The sequence below is a fragment of the Podarcis erhardii genome, assembly GCF_964252035.2.
Source record: "Podarcis erhardii genome assembly, chromosome: 3".
Classification (NCBI taxonomy): domain Eukaryota; kingdom Metazoa; phylum Chordata; class Lepidosauria; order Squamata; family Lacertidae; genus Podarcis; species Podarcis erhardii.
Window position 1 is genome coordinate 103,545,658 of NC_138507.1, and position 17,589 is coordinate 103,563,246.

Here is a 17,589-nt window from a genome sequence, read left to right on the forward strand (position 1 = left end):
CACAGTAGGCTGGATTTCTCGATTTTATTATAAAATAGAAGCAGAAATATTATTATTTTTTCCAAATACCGTATTCACATAATATAAACAATACAGAGAAGTTGAGGGGGCCTCGCTGGCGCGTGATAACTTTCCTTGGGTTTCGATGAGCAGCAATGGCTTATTATAATATACACATATAGATAGGTAGAGATAGAGATATAACGCCTGCTCTTGGCCCTGTTATGATTTGAAATGGGTGCCGTGGGCTCCAAGCGGGTCAGAGTCCGAGCCTGGCGCACAAGCCCGGACAATTCCGCACATTATCCTGGGTGGCCCCGCAGACTCCGAAGGGGAAGGAATAGAGGGGAATATTATTATTATGAATAAAAATATTATTAATAATAAGGGTGATATAGGCTATCTCAATGTTAAATGTGCAAAACGCTGTACAGTCTTTATCCTCACAAACAGCCCTGCGAGGTAGTTCGCCTTTGTTCCCATTTTACAGATGAGGGAACTGAAGCTGAAGAGCGCCACTGAGTCGAGGAGCTCAACCCAAATCTCCCGGCTTCCAAGTCCAACTCTGGAGCCGCTGGATCGGCTTGAAGGCAAGTTCTGTGGCTTAAGCGATTTGTGGATCGCACCTTGCTCGTCCTTCACACCTAAAGAATGGCTTAAGGGAGGGGGGACCACACGGATAAATCGAAATAAGTCCCTCCCCCTTCCCCACTTTCTTTGCCTAGCATCAGCTACAAAGGAGAAGAATAAGGGCTGGGGTTCATAGCTGTCAACTTTTCCCTTTTCTTGCGAGGAATCCTATTCGGAATAAGGGAATTTCCCTTAAAAAACGGGAAAAGTTGACAGCTATGCTGGGGTTGCCTATACGGCAGCTGGCAGCTACTACAGCGCTGGAATTTCAGCTGCTACTCTCCTCACCAGCCTTCGGATCCAGCCCCACGATGCAACGTGCTTTCGACCGCCATTCTGACGCTAAAGTAGCCCCTTTACAATCAACAGGGTTGCTAGGCTGGAGTCCGATCCAAAAATCTGGGGCGGGGTGGGGTTGAGGGGAGAAGCCTCCCGTTTGGAAAGAAGCCCCCCTGATTTCAGCCAAACATTATCCCCAAACACATTATTTCCCAAGATTCAGAAGCAGAACAAACCGGGTGGGATGGAGTTGCCAACTTCGCAAGCAGCATCTGCGCTCCATTAATAGGCCTTCCCTCCACCCTCAGAGGCTTCAGATGCGGAAACGAGGAGGGCCAATGGCTTTAGAGATGGTTTTGAAAGGGGATTAGAACTAACTGGATGGACAATAGATGTACCAGTCTGGAGGTCGCCAGCCGTGATGGCAATGGAAGCTTCCGGTCAGAGGCAGCAGACGCCTCTCTGAAGACCATGTTACCGGATGCAATCGACATTCAGAATGGGGTTAAGAACTGGGGAGTGGGGCAACTCTCTGCTTCCCAGAGGCCTCTGGTTGGCCATGGAGGAGAAGACGGTGCTGCTGGTGCCTGGTGGACCTTCTGGTCTCTTCAAGGCCTACAAAGCTTCACTTGTTGCTGATCAGGGTTCAAGCACAGCTCCAGACCCCGACTGAGAAGTTGGCAACCCCCAAACTGGACCTGATAAACTCCCATAGAGAGTGTGAAGGCTGAAGCTGCCAGCCACGTCCCTTCCTCTCCCAAGTGAGGGGCTGCCCTGACCTCCTTTGCTCCCCTTCCACCATCCCCACCCCTGCAAAACCACACACCCAACAACAACTCCTAAGAAAGAGTCCACCAGCTTCGCCAAACCCTCTTAAGACTTGCCAGGGTCTTGAGGTTACAGTACCTTCCCCAAAAGTCATTAGTCAGCCGACCAAGCATTGATCCAAAGCCAGACAACGGAACCGTGTGAAGGAGCTTGCTATCCCTTTCAATGTTTCAGGTAATAGGTATGAGTGTTTTGTTTCTTTAAAAAAAGAAATAATAATAAAAAGCCGAGTGGGAAGCATGGATTCAAGGGACATCATGGGTGCCACGAACGTCTTAAGAGCCCAGGTCGACCAGGTTGGAGGACATGGAGTTGAGGATGGAGTCTTGCAAACTGTGGTGGTGCAGAGGGTCCGCGCTGGGTACAGGAATGGCACTAGGACCCTGGGGGTGACCCAAGCTGTGGAGCGGCTGCAAGCCTGGGTTCGAATTAAGCAGTAAAGCCGGGCTGGACGAAGAGTGATCCGGCGTCCCCGAGGGCGTTTTCTCGTCTTCGGAGCTGCCCAAAACCGCCTTGTTGCCGTTCAGGGAGGAGGAAAGCGGGTTGTGGCCGTTGGAACTGGAATTCTCGTTGTTTTCCCTAGAAGGGAGAAAAGGAAAAGAGAGAGGAAAATTAGGATGCAAAAGGGGACCAGTCTCTTCCCTTCCCTTCCCGCCCCCCCTTCATGCAGATGGTATCGACCGGATTGAATGCATGGTTCCCTGAAGCAAGTCTCGCTTGAGCCCGTGACCCAAGCACAGAGTCCAACCATAGGCATATATTTTCTCAGAAGTAAGTTCTGTTGCAATCAAGGGGACTTGCAGGGCAGTCCACGGCAGGACCCGTCCATCCATGGTGAAGCAATCGCCTCGGGCAGCAAGATCCACAGGGGCAGTAGATCCCAATGTAGATCTTTATTCCCTCCTTGCTCCTGATATATTCACTCATCCCTTCTTCCCTGGCAGGGCGAGGGGGCACTATTTTGTGGTTCACCTCAGGTGCCAAAATGTCCTGGGCCAGCACTAATCCATGGTCCATGTATTGTTTTTAATATTCAGTTGGAAGCCACCCAGAGTGGCTGGGGAAACCCAGCCAGATGGGCGGGGTTTAAATAATAGATTATTATTATTATTATTATTATTATTATTATTATTATTATTATTATAATATAAAGCACATGCCCTCCAAAGAACTGTAGCTTACCCTTCACAGAGTTATGGTTGTTAGTAAGGTAAAAGGTAAAGGACTCCTGGACGGTTAAGTCCAGTCAAGGCGACTATGGGGTGCAGTGCTAATCTCGCTTTCAGGCCGAGGGAGTCGGCGTTTGTCCCCAAAGAGCTTTCCGGGTCATGTGGCCAGCATGACTTAACCGCTTCTTGCAAAACGGGACACCATGATGGAAGCCAGAGCGCACGGAAATGCCTTTTACCTTCCCGCCGCAGCAGTACCTATTTATCTACTTGCACTGGCGTGCTTTCGAACTGCTAGGTTGGCAAAAGCTGGGACAGAGCAACAGGAGCTCATCCCTATCGGGCAGATTTGAACTGCTGAGCTTCTGATCAGCAACCCCAAGTGGCTCAGTGGTTTAGACCACAGCACCACCCACATCCCTACAGTTGTTAGAGCCCTTAAGAAACTACAGTTCCCAAAATTCTTTGGGTGGGTGGTTTAAATGTGTGGTGTGTACACAGCTGGAAGTCCTATTAAATTCAATGGGTCTTACTCCAAGGTAAGGGGTTAGAATTGCAGCCCTACTCCCTAGGAAGGGTTAGAGAGCTCTAATGCATTTCAGACTTCAACCATTCTAGATAAGCTTCTGGGGAAGGAAGTCCCCTTGAAATCACTGGAGAGTGAATGAACGTGGAATGAGTTGGGCTGCACGTCTGTCACTGACGAAGATGCTGATTCCATTTCTCCCTTTGGATCCTGAAACCTGACATTGTTGAGAGAAAGGGCCAAACCTCTGTGGTAGAGCATGAATGCACTTACCTGGACTCAACCACACACCTAGGGTTATTGTGAGAATAACATGGGAAAGGGGAAGAATCATAATCTATACAACTCCATGCAACCCAGCCAGATAGGCGGGGTATAAATAATAAAATTGTTGTTCTTGTTGTTGTTGTTGTTGTTCACTATGACCTACTGAAGGGCTCAGTAGTAGAGCATACAGGTAGGTTAAAAAAAAAGTAAAAGACCTCGAACGGTTAAGTCCAGACAAAGGTGACTATGGGGCTGCGGCGCTCATCTCACTTTGTCTTGCATTTGTCCACAGACAGCTTTCTGGGTCATGTGGCCAGCATGACTAAACCACTTCTGGTGCAATGGAACACCATGACAGAAACAGAAATGCTGTTTACCTTCCCGCCGTAGTAGTACCTATTTATCTGCTTGCACTGGTGTGCTTTTGAACTGCTAGGTTGGCAGAAGTTGGGACAGAACAACAGGAGCTCACCCCATCACACAGATTTGAACCGCCGACCTTCCGATCAGCAAGCCCAGGAGGCTCAGTTGTTTAGATCACAGTGCCATCCAGTTCCAGGTTCATCCTCAGACATATCCAGATCGGTTTGGCAAAGTCTTCTGCCTGAAAACTCTGGATAGTTGCTGCTATAGTCAGTGTTGACAATACTGAGCTAGCGCTTCCTATGTTTCTATACTACATTACAGTTTCTCCCAAAAAAAATGACCCCAAAGTTAGGTTTGTTTTATTCCTGCCACTCAAAATTTGGATTTTAGCTTATTTATTTCCTTTTTTTTAACTTTAGAATCACACGGTACAATTTCCCACAATCTGCAACCCATTGAGACGTATTTAAGTGTGTTTCATCCCATTGAATGCTCATTGGATACACAGTCTTTGGAACCCAGGTTTAAATCCCCATTGATCTAGGTCTTCAGAAAAGGTACCTCTTGTAATTATAGTACTACACCAGGAATCAAGGTATGAGACCCTGCAGGCATGTCCAAAGTCCGTTTCAGGGGCCTAATCTGGCCCGCCAGTCGATTTAATCTGTGGCAGTATATGTCCTGGGGCAAAATCCCAAAAAAAGCTCAGTGGTGCTGTAGGTTAAACCACAGAGTCTAGGACTTGCCGGTCAGAAGGTCGACGGTTCGAATCCCTGCCGCGGGGTGAGTTCCCGTTGTTCGGTCCCTGCTCCTGCCAACCTAGCAGTTTGAAAGCACATTAAAGTGCAAGTAGATAAATAGGTACCGCTCCAGCGGGAAGGTAAACAGTGTTTCCATGCGCTGCTCTGGTTCGCCAGAAGCGGCTTAGTCATGCTGGCCACATGACCCGGAAGCTGTATGCCGGCTCCCTCGGCCAATAAAGCGAGATGAGCGTCGCAACCCCAGAGTGAGGACATAGTAATGACTGGACCTAATGGTCAGGGGTCCCTTTACCTTTACCTTCAATCCTAAAAGAAGCTCAACAACTTCAATCCTAAAAAAGCTCAACAACTTTGGTCGTCCCTCACGCATGTTCACTTCATCAAATCTGGCCCTCTTTGAAAAACATTTGGGCATCCCTGCGGAACTCTTAATCTCTCCTGGGCAGCCTTCAGTTAGCCACTCAGACCCCACTTATCTACCAGGATTGTTGTGAGGATAACAAACGGATCCGATGCATTTCAATCTTTTTTTTTTAATAATATTTTATTTGGATTTTTCAAACATAAATGCAAAAAAACCCAAAAAAACAGTATAACATATATCATAACATCTTTTCATAACATCTTTGGACTCCCTCGCGCCTCCCGCTCCCATTTACATCATTGCCAATTCTTGCCAGCAATTTATCATCTTGTTTACACTCTTATGTCAAATTCATTTAAATATAATCTATAAGTTCTTCAAAAGGTTTATAGTTTTTTCTCAAATTTACTTATCATCTTAATTCTCACTAATTTAGTGGTGCACAATTATTTATGATCTAGCATCCTTTCTTAGCATTCAACCAAATTACAGTATTTTTTTAAATAAATCTTGAATTTCTTCCAATCTTCCGATGCATTTCAATCTTTACTCAAAAGTCAGCTCTCAGGGTATTGTCCTTATTTCAGTCGACTGAGTTCCTGCTAGCTGCACACTTACTGGAAAATATGTTTCGTGGAGCTGAGCTGCACAACTGCTATCCTAAGGGCAGTTATTCCTGGAAGTGCACAGTCAAATCAGAGCAACCACGCTTGAGATGTGGGTGTGAAATCACCACTCTGATCTCCTTTGAGAGTATGAAAAGGTGTGAAACACATCTCCAGTTTAGAGGAGAAGATGGGATGGCAGCAATTTTAAGGGGATTCTGGTGAGAAACAAACCCCCCAAAGTAGGGGTTCCAGGAAACCCCTTCCCCAGCCAGTGGTGTTGTGAGGGGCATGGTCACAGGCACAAAATTCTAAGGGGGTACAACCAGGCACCCCATGTAGGCATTGGCTTCCACAGGGACCCACACCTCACCCTGGCAAAGGTGGCAGCTCAGGTCCACTTTGCAACCAACAACAAGGTCTAGGTAACAACTGTTTTCCTCTTTGATGGGGCTGTTCCACCTTCACAACATCTGTGCTGCTGACTCTCGAACTTTTGTTGAAAGACATACAACAAAAAAATTAATCAGTTTGAGTCATGCAACTCAAATTGGATCTACTAGGCCCAATTTTTTTAAGCAACATGGACACAAGTCACTTCTGGGGGCCCTCCAGGATTAGGTGCCTTGAAGCTTTACTAGTTTCATAGCATAGTATATCCACCCCGACCGTAATACCTCAAGGATTGGCTCTCCCCATATGAACCGATCTGGACCCTGTGATATCATCGGAGCCCTCCTTTGTGTGCCTCCTCCACAAGAGATCTGTAGGGTGGCCACACAAGAATAGGCCTTTTCTATGGTGGAATCTTGGTTACATCTTGGTTACATATCTTTAGGCACCAGGCAAAAACATTCCTCTAATCCCAGGCCTTTGGCTAATTAAACAAGTAATGGCCTGTTTGTGGGGGGTATTGATTTTGCATGTTACTATGATATGCATTTCCGTGTATTTATATTGTAAACTGCCATGTAATCCTTGAGAGGTATAGAAATTTAATTATCATCATCATCAACAACATTTTCATATTTGCAGGTATGATTACTCTGTTTTGCTTTTTTCTCTTTTGCTCAAGTTCTATAGGGTATTTTTAATCGCTACATTCTTTGTGTACATTAATATTCTATGTGTGTTTCTAAAACAGACCACTGAAGAATGCAGAATTGTTTAGTTATGTTAAGGTTGATTTGATTAAAGAATAGTAAACTATAGTGACTATGTCACCAGATTTTTTTCATTTGCTTGTTATAAAGTTTTTTCATATAACTAATTCATACTTTTCTGTTTTGTGGGTTTTTTTATCATTGGAGCCCAATTTGTTTTTGTTTTTTATTTAAAACACACACACACACACACACACACACACACAAACATAGAGTAAAGGGGTCTCTGATTGGCAGTGAGCAATTTGTATGACTCCAAGACCACCACTCCTATTCTAGCTACCTCCTGCTAGAAACACTCAGGTTATTTCCATCCCCACTGTGGTGCCCTCAGAGCAGAACTGTGGGGGCCAAAGTCCAGGTAATTATCATCTAAAGAGAGCCCCATTCTCAATAGTCAGAGCTTTCGCCCTCTAGATGCTGCTGACCTCCAACTCCCATCAGCCAGCAGGGCACCTGGACAAGGATGAAGGGAGTTGTAGTCTAACCTTCCCGGAACTGCAACACAAACATTTCTTTTCTTTTCTCAACTCACTGGAGCCTCTAGGATCTCGGCCTACGCCCTGTTCCCTAGGCAGGAAATCTTGGGTGCAGCCATCTTCACAAGATCGCTCACTGCGCGCAATGCTTTGCGCATACTAACTTCCCATCCAAGGTGTCACATCCTGAAGCAGTCGCGTAAAGGGGCGAAAAGAAAGAGTTTGGCGGATGACACGTTTGGAAATAATGTCCCACTGATTTAGAACCGAGATGCCAATTATCTGATTTCTGCTTTAACCGGCTGTGGATAGGGAGGAGGAAAATAAAATTCGGGCTTCCACAGCCTCTGCCTGCCCTGCAACCCCCCAGGGCCTCGTTGAGTCGATCTCGGGTCTTGTAAACAGTTTGCGGCCGGCTCAGTAAAAAAGTGTGGTCTGATAAAAACGTTCCTTTCCTCCCTCTCTCTCCTGCAGAGATTAGGAAGCCTTTGGAGGGTGGGAGAAGCGGACGCGTTAGCACTTCAGTTCTCGGCCCCAGTGGCGTAGCGTGGGTTGTCAGCACCCGGGGCAAGGCAAGTAATTTGTGCCCCCTAACCCATGGATTTGCGCCCCCTAACCCGTGGATTTGCGCCCCCTAACCCTAACCCCCAGATGTTGCGCCCGGTGCGGCCGGCCCCCCCTGCACCCCCCACGCTACGCCACTGCTCGGCCCAGAAAGGAAAAGCAGCGCATTCTGGCCGCCGTTTGCTCCAGCTAAATCTAATATCGCAAATATGGGAATGGAAAAAATATATCTGCGTTGGGGTCCCTTCCTCAGATCTCGGCTGGGGCTAAACCCTTTTCCTCCCCGTCCATTCTGAAGCTCGAATGTGTGTGTCTACATATATACTGAAATACATTCCAACCTACAGTAGCAAACGAGAGGCATTTTATTTTCTTGACTCAGGAGCGGAAATGCCCTCCGTGGCTCGTGGCACGCAAATATTTCCTTCATCCGGCAACACCTCGGTGGCTACACACACTACTGGGGCCGGAGGAGGGGAGCGGAATTGGCTTCAGTTGCCCTGGCTTCCCAACAAATAAGAACGCGATCCTAAACCCGCTTATTTGAGCTCCATCGGAAGCGGGAAGGAAGCGAGGAGAAAATATCTACTTCTAAATAAGTATGCTGAGAGTCCCACAACTGGCGTCATTTTGATGGAATCCGACTGCCAGGTAAACACGCTTAAGTTCGCAGCCTAACACTTCGATGCTAAACTGCGCGATCCTAAATCCGTTGACTCAGAAGTACACACCACCGCACTTCAAGAGAACTTTTTTAGTAAAGGAGTTTAGGGTAGCAGCCGCTGGATTAAGTGCGAAAGCCACCGAGTTCCAATAAAGTTTGTTTAACAGAAGGAGATCGCTGTCAAGGAGTTTATTTGAAATAAATCAACAACCAGCCCCGATGATCAGCATGCGCGTTTGCTCAGAAGACGCTCCTGCGGAATTCACTGAGACTAAGCGTGCGCAAGACTGCAGCCGAAGAGTCTTGTGGCAACTGGAAGACTCGCAGTTCGCTTTTTCTGCAGCGTGGATAGGAGAGAGAGCCTGTTTCCTTGGATGCAGGAAGCGGACGAAGCGTCTTTACGCTGGACACTCCACGCCATCTAAGTAGCAGCTTCTCCGCGGCCGAAAATTAAGCCACCATAAAATGGCGAGGCTCCCAGGTGCCACAAGTCTCGGAAAGAAGCGGAGGAGGGTCGTCTTCGAGAACTGAGAACCAAAAGCGGCTTCCTTATTAGGGCAGAAAAGCGCCCCATCGAGGCGCTGCTAATACTTTATCCGAAATCCTGCACTGTGCTGTAGTTTTATCTGGTAGATTCTTAGCCCTAACAGTTCAGTGGTATCACTAGCTCGTTAGGCTACTACTCCAACTCTCACCACCCTGAACGCTTCCAAGGCCTGGAGAATATACTTTTCCTCCTATTTCTGCCACAAGCTATTTTGCGGAAACCATCCCATTTTTCACGAGGCGATGCAGTTCGGAGGGTTCTTGGGTCTCTCCCCGCACGGCTTCCTTTGCAACAAAATGCATTTTAACCCCTTTCTTCAGTATTGCTGTGTCCTTGCTCAGACTACCCGCTCGGTTTGGGAAACGACAGAGCCCTGCAAGCACCTACCCCATTGAAGTCAACTGGGCTGCTGGGTTATGTGGATAGGTTGTGGGCTGCGTGTAAATATGCAGCATGCTGACCTTCTCCTTGGCAACATATTATCTTTAAATTGGGTTTTCCCGTCGCGATTCAGATCTTTTCACATGCATTAGATCGCTAATCCTGTAAGGCAGGTCACTACATTATCATTTCCATTTTACAGAATTGGGGGTATGGATGGGTGAGGACTGAGATATATTGGTTTGCCTAAGGCCAGCCAAATCCTACCGGGGAAATTCCAGGACAAGGCTCAAACCCACCGCTGTTAGGCTACGATCTATGCCTATTTACCTTGGAGCAAGCCACATTGCACCCGATGGCGTTTACTTCGGAGTAGACATGAGCAGAAACCTGCTGTTAAGCACTATGATGCGCCGGCCTTTCTTCACTTAAATGCAGATGAAGGATTAAACAATCCACATCAACGCATTTTGTATTGTACCTGGATCTTTCAGAATACATAGGACATCCACGTTGTATTACACGCCTCTTGAAACATTATTTAATAAAGTTACGCGTTTATATAAATGTAACCCTTTAAAAGCTCGATTTAAAACTCAAGATACCATCCAAGCGTTTAAGCAGACTTGTTTCCACTGAAGTCAATGAGGAGACTTCGACTCAAATCCAAGCGCGCTCGGGCTGCAATCCTGTTCACACTCTCACGGGGGACAATTCCCACCTAATTCAATAGCTCTTACCACTGAGCAGACACATACAGGACGGCTCTGTTCATAAAGCTGAGGACATGCGGGTGATTCAGTATGGATGCACAGCCTAATTATTTAAGAAAGCGGCACACCACTCCTAAGCAAAGTTTCGCAACAATCAGCAGCAATTGCTAATTGACAATAATTGCTGCCAAGCTTAACTACCTTTATTTGCAAGCAAGACCTACTGTTCACCGCATAAGAACACAAGACCAGCCTGCAGGATCAGGCCAAAGGCCCATGTAATCTAGTATCGGGTTCTCACAGTGGCCAACCAGATGCCTATGGGAAACGAGGGAGCAGAACATGAGCACAAGAGTAACTCCCTCCTTTCCAGCAACGGGTATTTGCAAGCACTGCTGCCAAGAACTGTGGAGGTAGAGCATAACCATTGTGGCTAGTAGCCCTCTCCACCAAATCTCCTTTTAAAGCCATCCAAGTTGGTGGTTAATCTCTGCCCCCTGGGGAAGTGGATCCCATAGGATTCTCTGTGCGCTGAGTGAAGATGTACTTTCCTTGATCTGTCCCAAATCTCCCAAAATTCAGCTTCATTGGATGTCAACCAGTTGCAGTATTATGAGTGATTATTATTATTATTATTATTATTATTATTATTATTAGTCTATCCGCTTTCTTCATGCCATATGTAATTTTTTTAAAAGATGAACTCTGATCTCATGGCATGGTTTTGGTATTTTAATGCCTACTTTGATAGTAGATTTCATAAAATCATAGAAGGGACCCCGAGGATCATCAAGTCTAACCCCCTGCAATGCAGGAATAGGCAGCTGTCCCGTACCAGGATCGAACCAGCAACCTTTGCATTATGAGCACCATGCTCTAACCAACTGAGCTATACAGGTATGATGTTTTCTGGTTACATGCTGTGAACACAGATGGTTCAGAATAAAAGTACAGCTAGCTAATAAATAAAATGTGTACTCGGAGGTAAGTCCCGCCGAGGTCAGGACAGCTAACTCGTAAGTGCCCAAAAGAAGGCTGCCTTACTTTACTCCCAAGTAAGCCTTCACTCTTAAACACCTTCCCTAGAGAGTTAATCTCACTGAACCCAGTGGGACTGAGTTTAAGAAGACTGGTTTAAAATTGGGCTGTAAAATCATATTATTCCCACTGGCTGTAGCGGAATTAACTCTAGGACTGTTATCCTAAGCGTCACTTGTAATGATGGCAACGTTCTCTTCCAGGTAAAGGAAAATACGTTAATGCCTGACATCAGCCTTTGCCAGTCCCGTACCTTCCAGATGTTGTTGGATTATAACTCTCAGCCAGGACTGCGCAAGCATTGCATCTGGTGGGCACCAGGTTGAGGAAGGTTGTTAGCAGTCTCCATAGATAACCCAGTGGCATAGGGCTTAATGCCCTGTGATCACACCTATAAGCGCGCAGCGTTACTCAGCTGGGAATCAAACTGCAGACGTCCAGGCGAAGCTAAAGCTATAGCTATGGGCACGGCAGGGTGATATTGGGGAAAGGGGACATTTGTCCCATTTTCATCTGGAAAAACGGAGATCGCTCGGTAAGGGGGACCACCCTGCTTGCGGGACGCTGCCGTCTGTTAAAGAGGATTCAGTATCCTGTTCAAGATGCTAATTCTCTTCCACCTCAGCGAGAGAGAGCGCCTATGATGTGTTCCTCCGATTAGCAGTAAATGGGCATCTTTCATCTCACCAACCCTAGACTGGCCAGGCGAGTCTCTCCGCTTTCCACCCGCGGGAGAAAATAAGCTTATGTCAACTTAGCGAAATGGATGGAGGCCGCGAACCGAATCGAGTCAAACCGCCTGCCTTGAACTCCGCTTGGCTACTTTACCTGAGCCATTAACATTTTCAAAATTTGTGTGTTTTCCACTGAGGCAGCAGCGTTATGACAATTAAGTCGCAAGGACTTAGAACTCAGAGGGACTTATTTTCGACAGGGGGCAACGTATCTAGAATCGGGTTAAACGTTCTGCGCAGAGCGTCTAGCCCGATCCTAGACCTATTGACCCCCATCGAAAATAAGCACACAAGTGCTAGTCTTGTCCCGGACGTAAATTCCTCCCGGACCTCTAGATTCAGCTGCTGCCAGTTACTCATATAAACATAATATTTGGAGACTGGGGGAAACTGCCTTCAAGGACACTGGCGTGCACGCGTTGCAGCCTCCAGAGCGCATTTTCTGGAGAAGGCGACCATGAATTTTGTCATGGGAAAGAGATGCCACCTTTAGCAGGTTCTAGTAAAATCAAGCTACTTGGTTAGACGCTTTGGGAGACGGAATTGCGCAGCGGCGGTGGTTTGGGGTGAGAATAAACTGCATTTTAATTCACAGAGGTTTACTAACAGCTGTCAGATTTGCAACCTGTCTCTCAAACAAGTGCCCAACGCCCCAAAGGCCGCTTATTCATTAGAAAGGGCAGAGCCCCCTGTCCCTAGATACCCGCGCAAAATTGCGATCCTCTTCCCAGTCAAGACCAGCAAAGGTAGATATTCTCAGAATTTGGACCCACGCAGTGACAAACGCGCGCTGCAGGAAGCTCCTTTCAACTCCGCGGGGCGGAAAGGATTGTCCCGCAGCTCGGAGCCCCGCCTGCAACCCAGGCAGAATCTGCTCAAGAGAAACTAGCGCCTTTTTTTTTTTTTTTTTTTTTTTTTGCAACAGCTCGGTGCATAAATGATAAAAACAGACGACTTGGATTCAAAGCGATTTTCAACCCTGTTAAAGACAGCAGGGATTGAAATCACCTTGGCGCTTGGGTTTCAAGTACGCAGGAATTTGGATTTATACCCTACGCCAACCCCGCTTCCCAAATGTTCGGGATCGTGGTGCTAATTTCAAATAAAAGCTGCGATCCCATCAATGCACGCACTTATTGGGGAGTAAGCCCGGTGATCGGGTGCCTCCCGGTAAAGGCACGCATGGGATCCGGCTGCCTTTGGGGTTGTGGGTGGCCCTTATTGGACCTCCAGACGAAGTTCACTTTTGCATGCAAAATCCAGCCGGCCGCCTCTAAAGTGGAACCCAGATTCTCCGGCGAGTTTTCCAAGAGAGTGGTTTCTGGATGGCCGCCTCAGAGTACAGTAGAAGGGAGAGAGAGCGCCGGTCCAACCAGATGATATCTGCTTTATTAGGCCCACATGTGGGTGGAAGCAGAGGGAGCCGCGACTATGTTTTGGATTTTCTACCAACGCTAGCTCACCAGAAAATACCTTTGAACTCACTTATGGCGCAGGAGGGTGCCAAAAGTGAATTCAGCCGGCCCGCGGAAGACTTGCACATCAAAGGTGCGCGTCCGGGTCCTCCAGGTATTCGGCTGCTTGGCTCTTTCACACGTGTTAATTGTACAAGGGCTGACACTTGCCCTCTCTGGCTGTGTGAGTGGGTTTCGAAATTGCTGCGAGCTTTCTGTTGCGAGGAATTAGACTGGGCTTTTTCGGCTCACCCGTCCTTCTAGACTCCGTATTTGTTTTTAAAGCCATATTATATTCTCCATTTCAGGCCGGTTTAACAAGGTTCTGAAGTTATTTTCCGTCGGCTCCCCTAACCCAGTTTATAAATATGTTTTTTTTGGGGGGGGGGCCTCTCAAGCTAGCTAGTTACACAATGAGAGATTAGGGAAAGTGCCCCTCAGCAAAACAAAAGACTCACTCGAAATCAGAGAGATGACTGCTCGGCCAAAGAGTTTAGGGTCGCGGTGCGCGCCTGCAACGTACAAGCGTCCGCTCGGGAGCACTGACAGCCCCACGGCTTCACACAGAGAATTTACTGAGAAATCCATCCTGTTCGATGGGGCCCGTGTCGCGGTACGAACTACAAGGGAGGGATGAGAAGACGCTAGTAGCGGTGGATGGCCTCCCGAAACTCCAAACAACCACCCACTTACTCCAGAGTAGTACTATCTGAGTTGCTAGGCTATCACAACAACGTGGGCTTCCTTAATCCGCCGACAGAGCTAACAATACCGTGGCGGCTCGGGTGCTGCTGGCAAGTCCACGTTAAACAGGCTTCCTATAATGCGTTTAAGGCCTACGCTAGCAGTGCCCAACTTTTCGGCTCTTCTCTCTGGCGTCGAGATTCTATTCGATTCTGTCTCAATGTGGTTCGATGCCTGCAGCCTTCAGAATCCCTTTGGAGCCTGTTCGTTTCGTTTTCCACCACTAATTTCATATCCCCTTGAAACAGGATGGGTAAACCTTTACGGGTTTGTATAAAAGGCTGATTTACTCAGGGAGAGAATCCATGCTGTTAGGAGCAGCGCAACTGCGTGTGTATTTATTTACTCAGAGTTAAGACCCCCAGGTCGGACTGATCCGATTCAGCCATAGGGCCGCAATTTCGGACCTGTGCTACGATCGAAAAGCTGCCCATTTATTCTAGGCTAGCCCTCTCTTAACGCCAATTCATTGCTCCTTAAGAGTCAGCTACTGAACAACTATTTCCATCTCGGAAGATAGTTTCATAAGAAGAATTAAAACATCCGCCGATTTTTCTTCTAGATCATAGTGTTCTGACTTATACGAACACTCTTGTGTTCACAGTTTATTAGTAATTGATGGGAGGCGTTTGCACTGATTAATATGAAATTATTATAGCATATTTCTGTCCCACAGTTCATTATTATCCTTCCATCTACTATCTGGAATCTGTCCCATCCCTCTTACTGAAGCAATGGAATGAAAGGGAACTTGTATCCGGATAGATAAGCAGCCACTTTAACGTGAACGGAAACTCCTGAGATTTATTTCCCTTGAAAATGTGCAGTTTCTGAACAATGTGGGGTACCTCTGTGTGCTCCTGGCCCAACGTATTTTGAAAACCCTGGCTTTCTCTTCAGCTGGTATCCTAAGTAAATTCAAGGGCTTGTCAAAGTGAGAAAGAGATTTACAGCTGGCCGCAGGAAACGTGTTAATTGTGATCATCACCAAGGGTTAAAATCATTGATGATTGTGGCTTTAGCCACACACTCACCGGCCCCAGGGGCAAAGAAGTTCACTTTTATAGAGTTGGGGGCCTACTGGGACCATTCTACAAGCAAGCAGCTTTTTCCAACAGTGCTGCGTGAAGTTACTTACTACCTTTCCTCCACTTTAAACTACTACACGGGTGTGGAGTCCCATTGTAAAGAGTAGAATTGCCGGCAACAGCGCGGAAACTCGGGCTGGGCAGGAAGAATTTAACTCATGCAGCAAAATCCCACGCGCTGGAAGTTGAGGAGCACCGATTCGAATGCGACTTACACCCAGGTAAGTGAATTTAGGATTGCAGCTTTTAATTTTGATTCCCACCAGGAGTTCGTGTGTTCGGGATGGGGTATTAAACGTGGTTAATTTTGCTGGCGAGGAAGGACCTGATGGTCTTGTAAAGTGTTCAGGTGTATTTGTTCAATATGAATTAGAGATATTTACTAGCAGAATTAATATCTCCCCCTTTTTTAGTATTGTTTTGACTGCTTTCTTCCTGCACGGAGAAACGGCTCACTCAACACGTTTCTGTTACTTAAATATGTAGCCAAGGTTGCAGTCCAACACTGATTCATTAAAGTATTCCCTATTGAATTCAATGGCACTTACTTCAAAGCAGATAAGGATGGGGCCGCGAAGTAAATTAAAGTTGAGAAAACTACAGATATTTTCCCGGGAAGCGGAAAAGAAACAGTCAGAATAGGAAGCTGGCCTGATTGTGAAAAGGAACGAAGGAAGATCCAGCTTTCTCCTGTTCCATTTACTTTAAAACTCTGCTCCATTTCTTCCAAATCAAGTTTTCCGAGGAAGTGGCCTGGTAGAGAAGCCGAAGCAAAGCGATTTAGCTTTGGCGGGGCAACCCAGCGTTGCTCTCGAGTAAAACTAGTTCCGGGGGGCGGGGGGAGTCAACTGGTTGGGACCTGTGTGTTCCTGCTTTTCCGATAGCGTTATATGAACGAAACGGCGAAAAGTTAAGATTGCTGTTTTACAAAGAGAATGAAGCGCCACGTTCTAGTTTCATTGCCATCTCCCTTCGCCTTAGGTGAACCTCAAGGCCGGTGGCGCTTTCCCCCGCGGCCTGATCCTCTGCGAGTTTACTCGGGAGCAAGTGCTGGCTAAGTTCAAGGCTGCTTACGCGACAAAAGCGCCTTTGTGCGCGTCTCAGCGCCGCGCAGTTTGGCCTGGAATGGTTAAGCAATTTTAGGAAGAGTCCGGCACCCCACCGCCCCTCCCCTGGTCCCCAAATCAGAAATCTTTTCCCGCAGGGGTTGGGGGTCGAAAGAGGGAGCCAGGAGGAAGTACTTACTCGTACCTTTCTTTGGCCTCGGCCGCCCGGTCCCTCTGCCTCCGGTTCTTGAACCAGTTGCTGACTTGGGTGGTGGTCAGCCCGGTGGCTTCGGCCAGCTCCCTCTTCTCCCGAGGGGACGGGTAAGGGTTGTGCGCGTACCATTCCCGCAGCACGCTGCGGCTCTTCTCCTTGAAGCAGTAGCTGGTCTCCTCGCCGTCCCAGATGGAGCGGGGCAAGGGGAACTTGCGGCGGACCCGGTACTTGCCGACCGCCCCTAGGGGTCGCCCCCGCAGCTTCTCGGCCTCGATGTAGTGCGCCTTGAGCCACAGTTGCTGTAGCTTGGGGTGGTTGTGCGCCGAGAACTGGTGGCTCTCCAGGATCTTGTAGAGCTCGCGGAAGTTGCCCCGGTGGAAAGCCACCACGGCCTTGGCCTTCAGCACGCTCTCGTTCTTGTGCAGGTGCTCGCAAGCCGGCAGCGACCACAGGAAGCGGCCCAGCCTCTCGATGTTGCCACCTTGCTGGAGAACCTCGCAGACGCACGCCACTTGTTCCTGGGTGAAGCCAAACGTGGGCAGCATGGACATGGTGGCGGGCGCCCGGGAGAGGCCCTGCTCCTCCTGCCACCGCCGCCTCTTAGCGCATCTGCCCTGGCCGAAAGGGGGCAGCCACTCCGGGTGGGGTAGGGGGGGGGCGACGCGGCCGGGCGCCCCGCAGGCACCGCCTGGGGGGCAGAACTGGCGGCGGCGGGTCGTGCGGGGGAGGGGGGTGTCCGGGACGCGCGCGCGCGACAGCCGGCACCAATGGAGAGAGGGCTTCGCAAGGGGCCAGCCAACCACAGAGCGCCGGGGCTAACTTACTTACAAATGGAGCCCTCGGGCTTAGGTCAGCGCTGGCGGGGCCGCTGCGCCGGCGCCCCTGGAGCTTAGAGAATCTTCGCGCGCGGGGGAGGATCAAAGGCAGAGCGAGGCGAGCGCTCACTTTCACCTCTTCTCGCTTGC

At 48.3% G+C, this 17,589-nt stretch overlaps 1 protein-coding gene across 2 annotated transcripts; it reads right to left on the reverse strand.

The window, feature by feature from the left end:
* On the reverse strand, nt 1-17,309 carry SIX2 (SIX homeobox 2). 2 transcript variants are annotated; one of them, XM_081854989.1, is made up of 2 exons: nt 16,616-17,309; nt 1-2,316 (listed from the first exon to the last, which is right to left on the reverse strand). In XM_081854989.1, the coding sequence occupies exons 1-2, from the start codon at nt 17,173-17,175 to the stop codon at nt 2,013-2,015; spliced, it is 864 nt and encodes a 287-aa protein (XP_081711115.1). In that variant the 5' UTR covers nt 17,176-17,309; the 3' UTR covers nt 1-2,012. The 2 variants fall into 2 exon arrangements, with proteins under 2 accessions (XP_081711115.1, XP_081711114.1); XM_081854988.1 differs by having other exon boundaries at nt 16,610-17,309.
* Nucleotides 17,310-17,589: the final 280 nt, after the last annotated feature.

Excerpts from the sequence above, each read along its gene's own strand:
- SIX2 (XM_081854988.1), bottom strand. The coding sequence starts at position 17,175 with ATGTCCATGCTGCCCACGTTTGGCTTCACCCAGGAACAAGTGGCGTGC. Across the intron at positions 2,317-16,609 it reads GAGGCCAAAGAAAGGTACGA|GGAAAACAACGAGAATTCCA; the intron begins GTAAGTACTTCC and ends TCTCCCTTCTAG.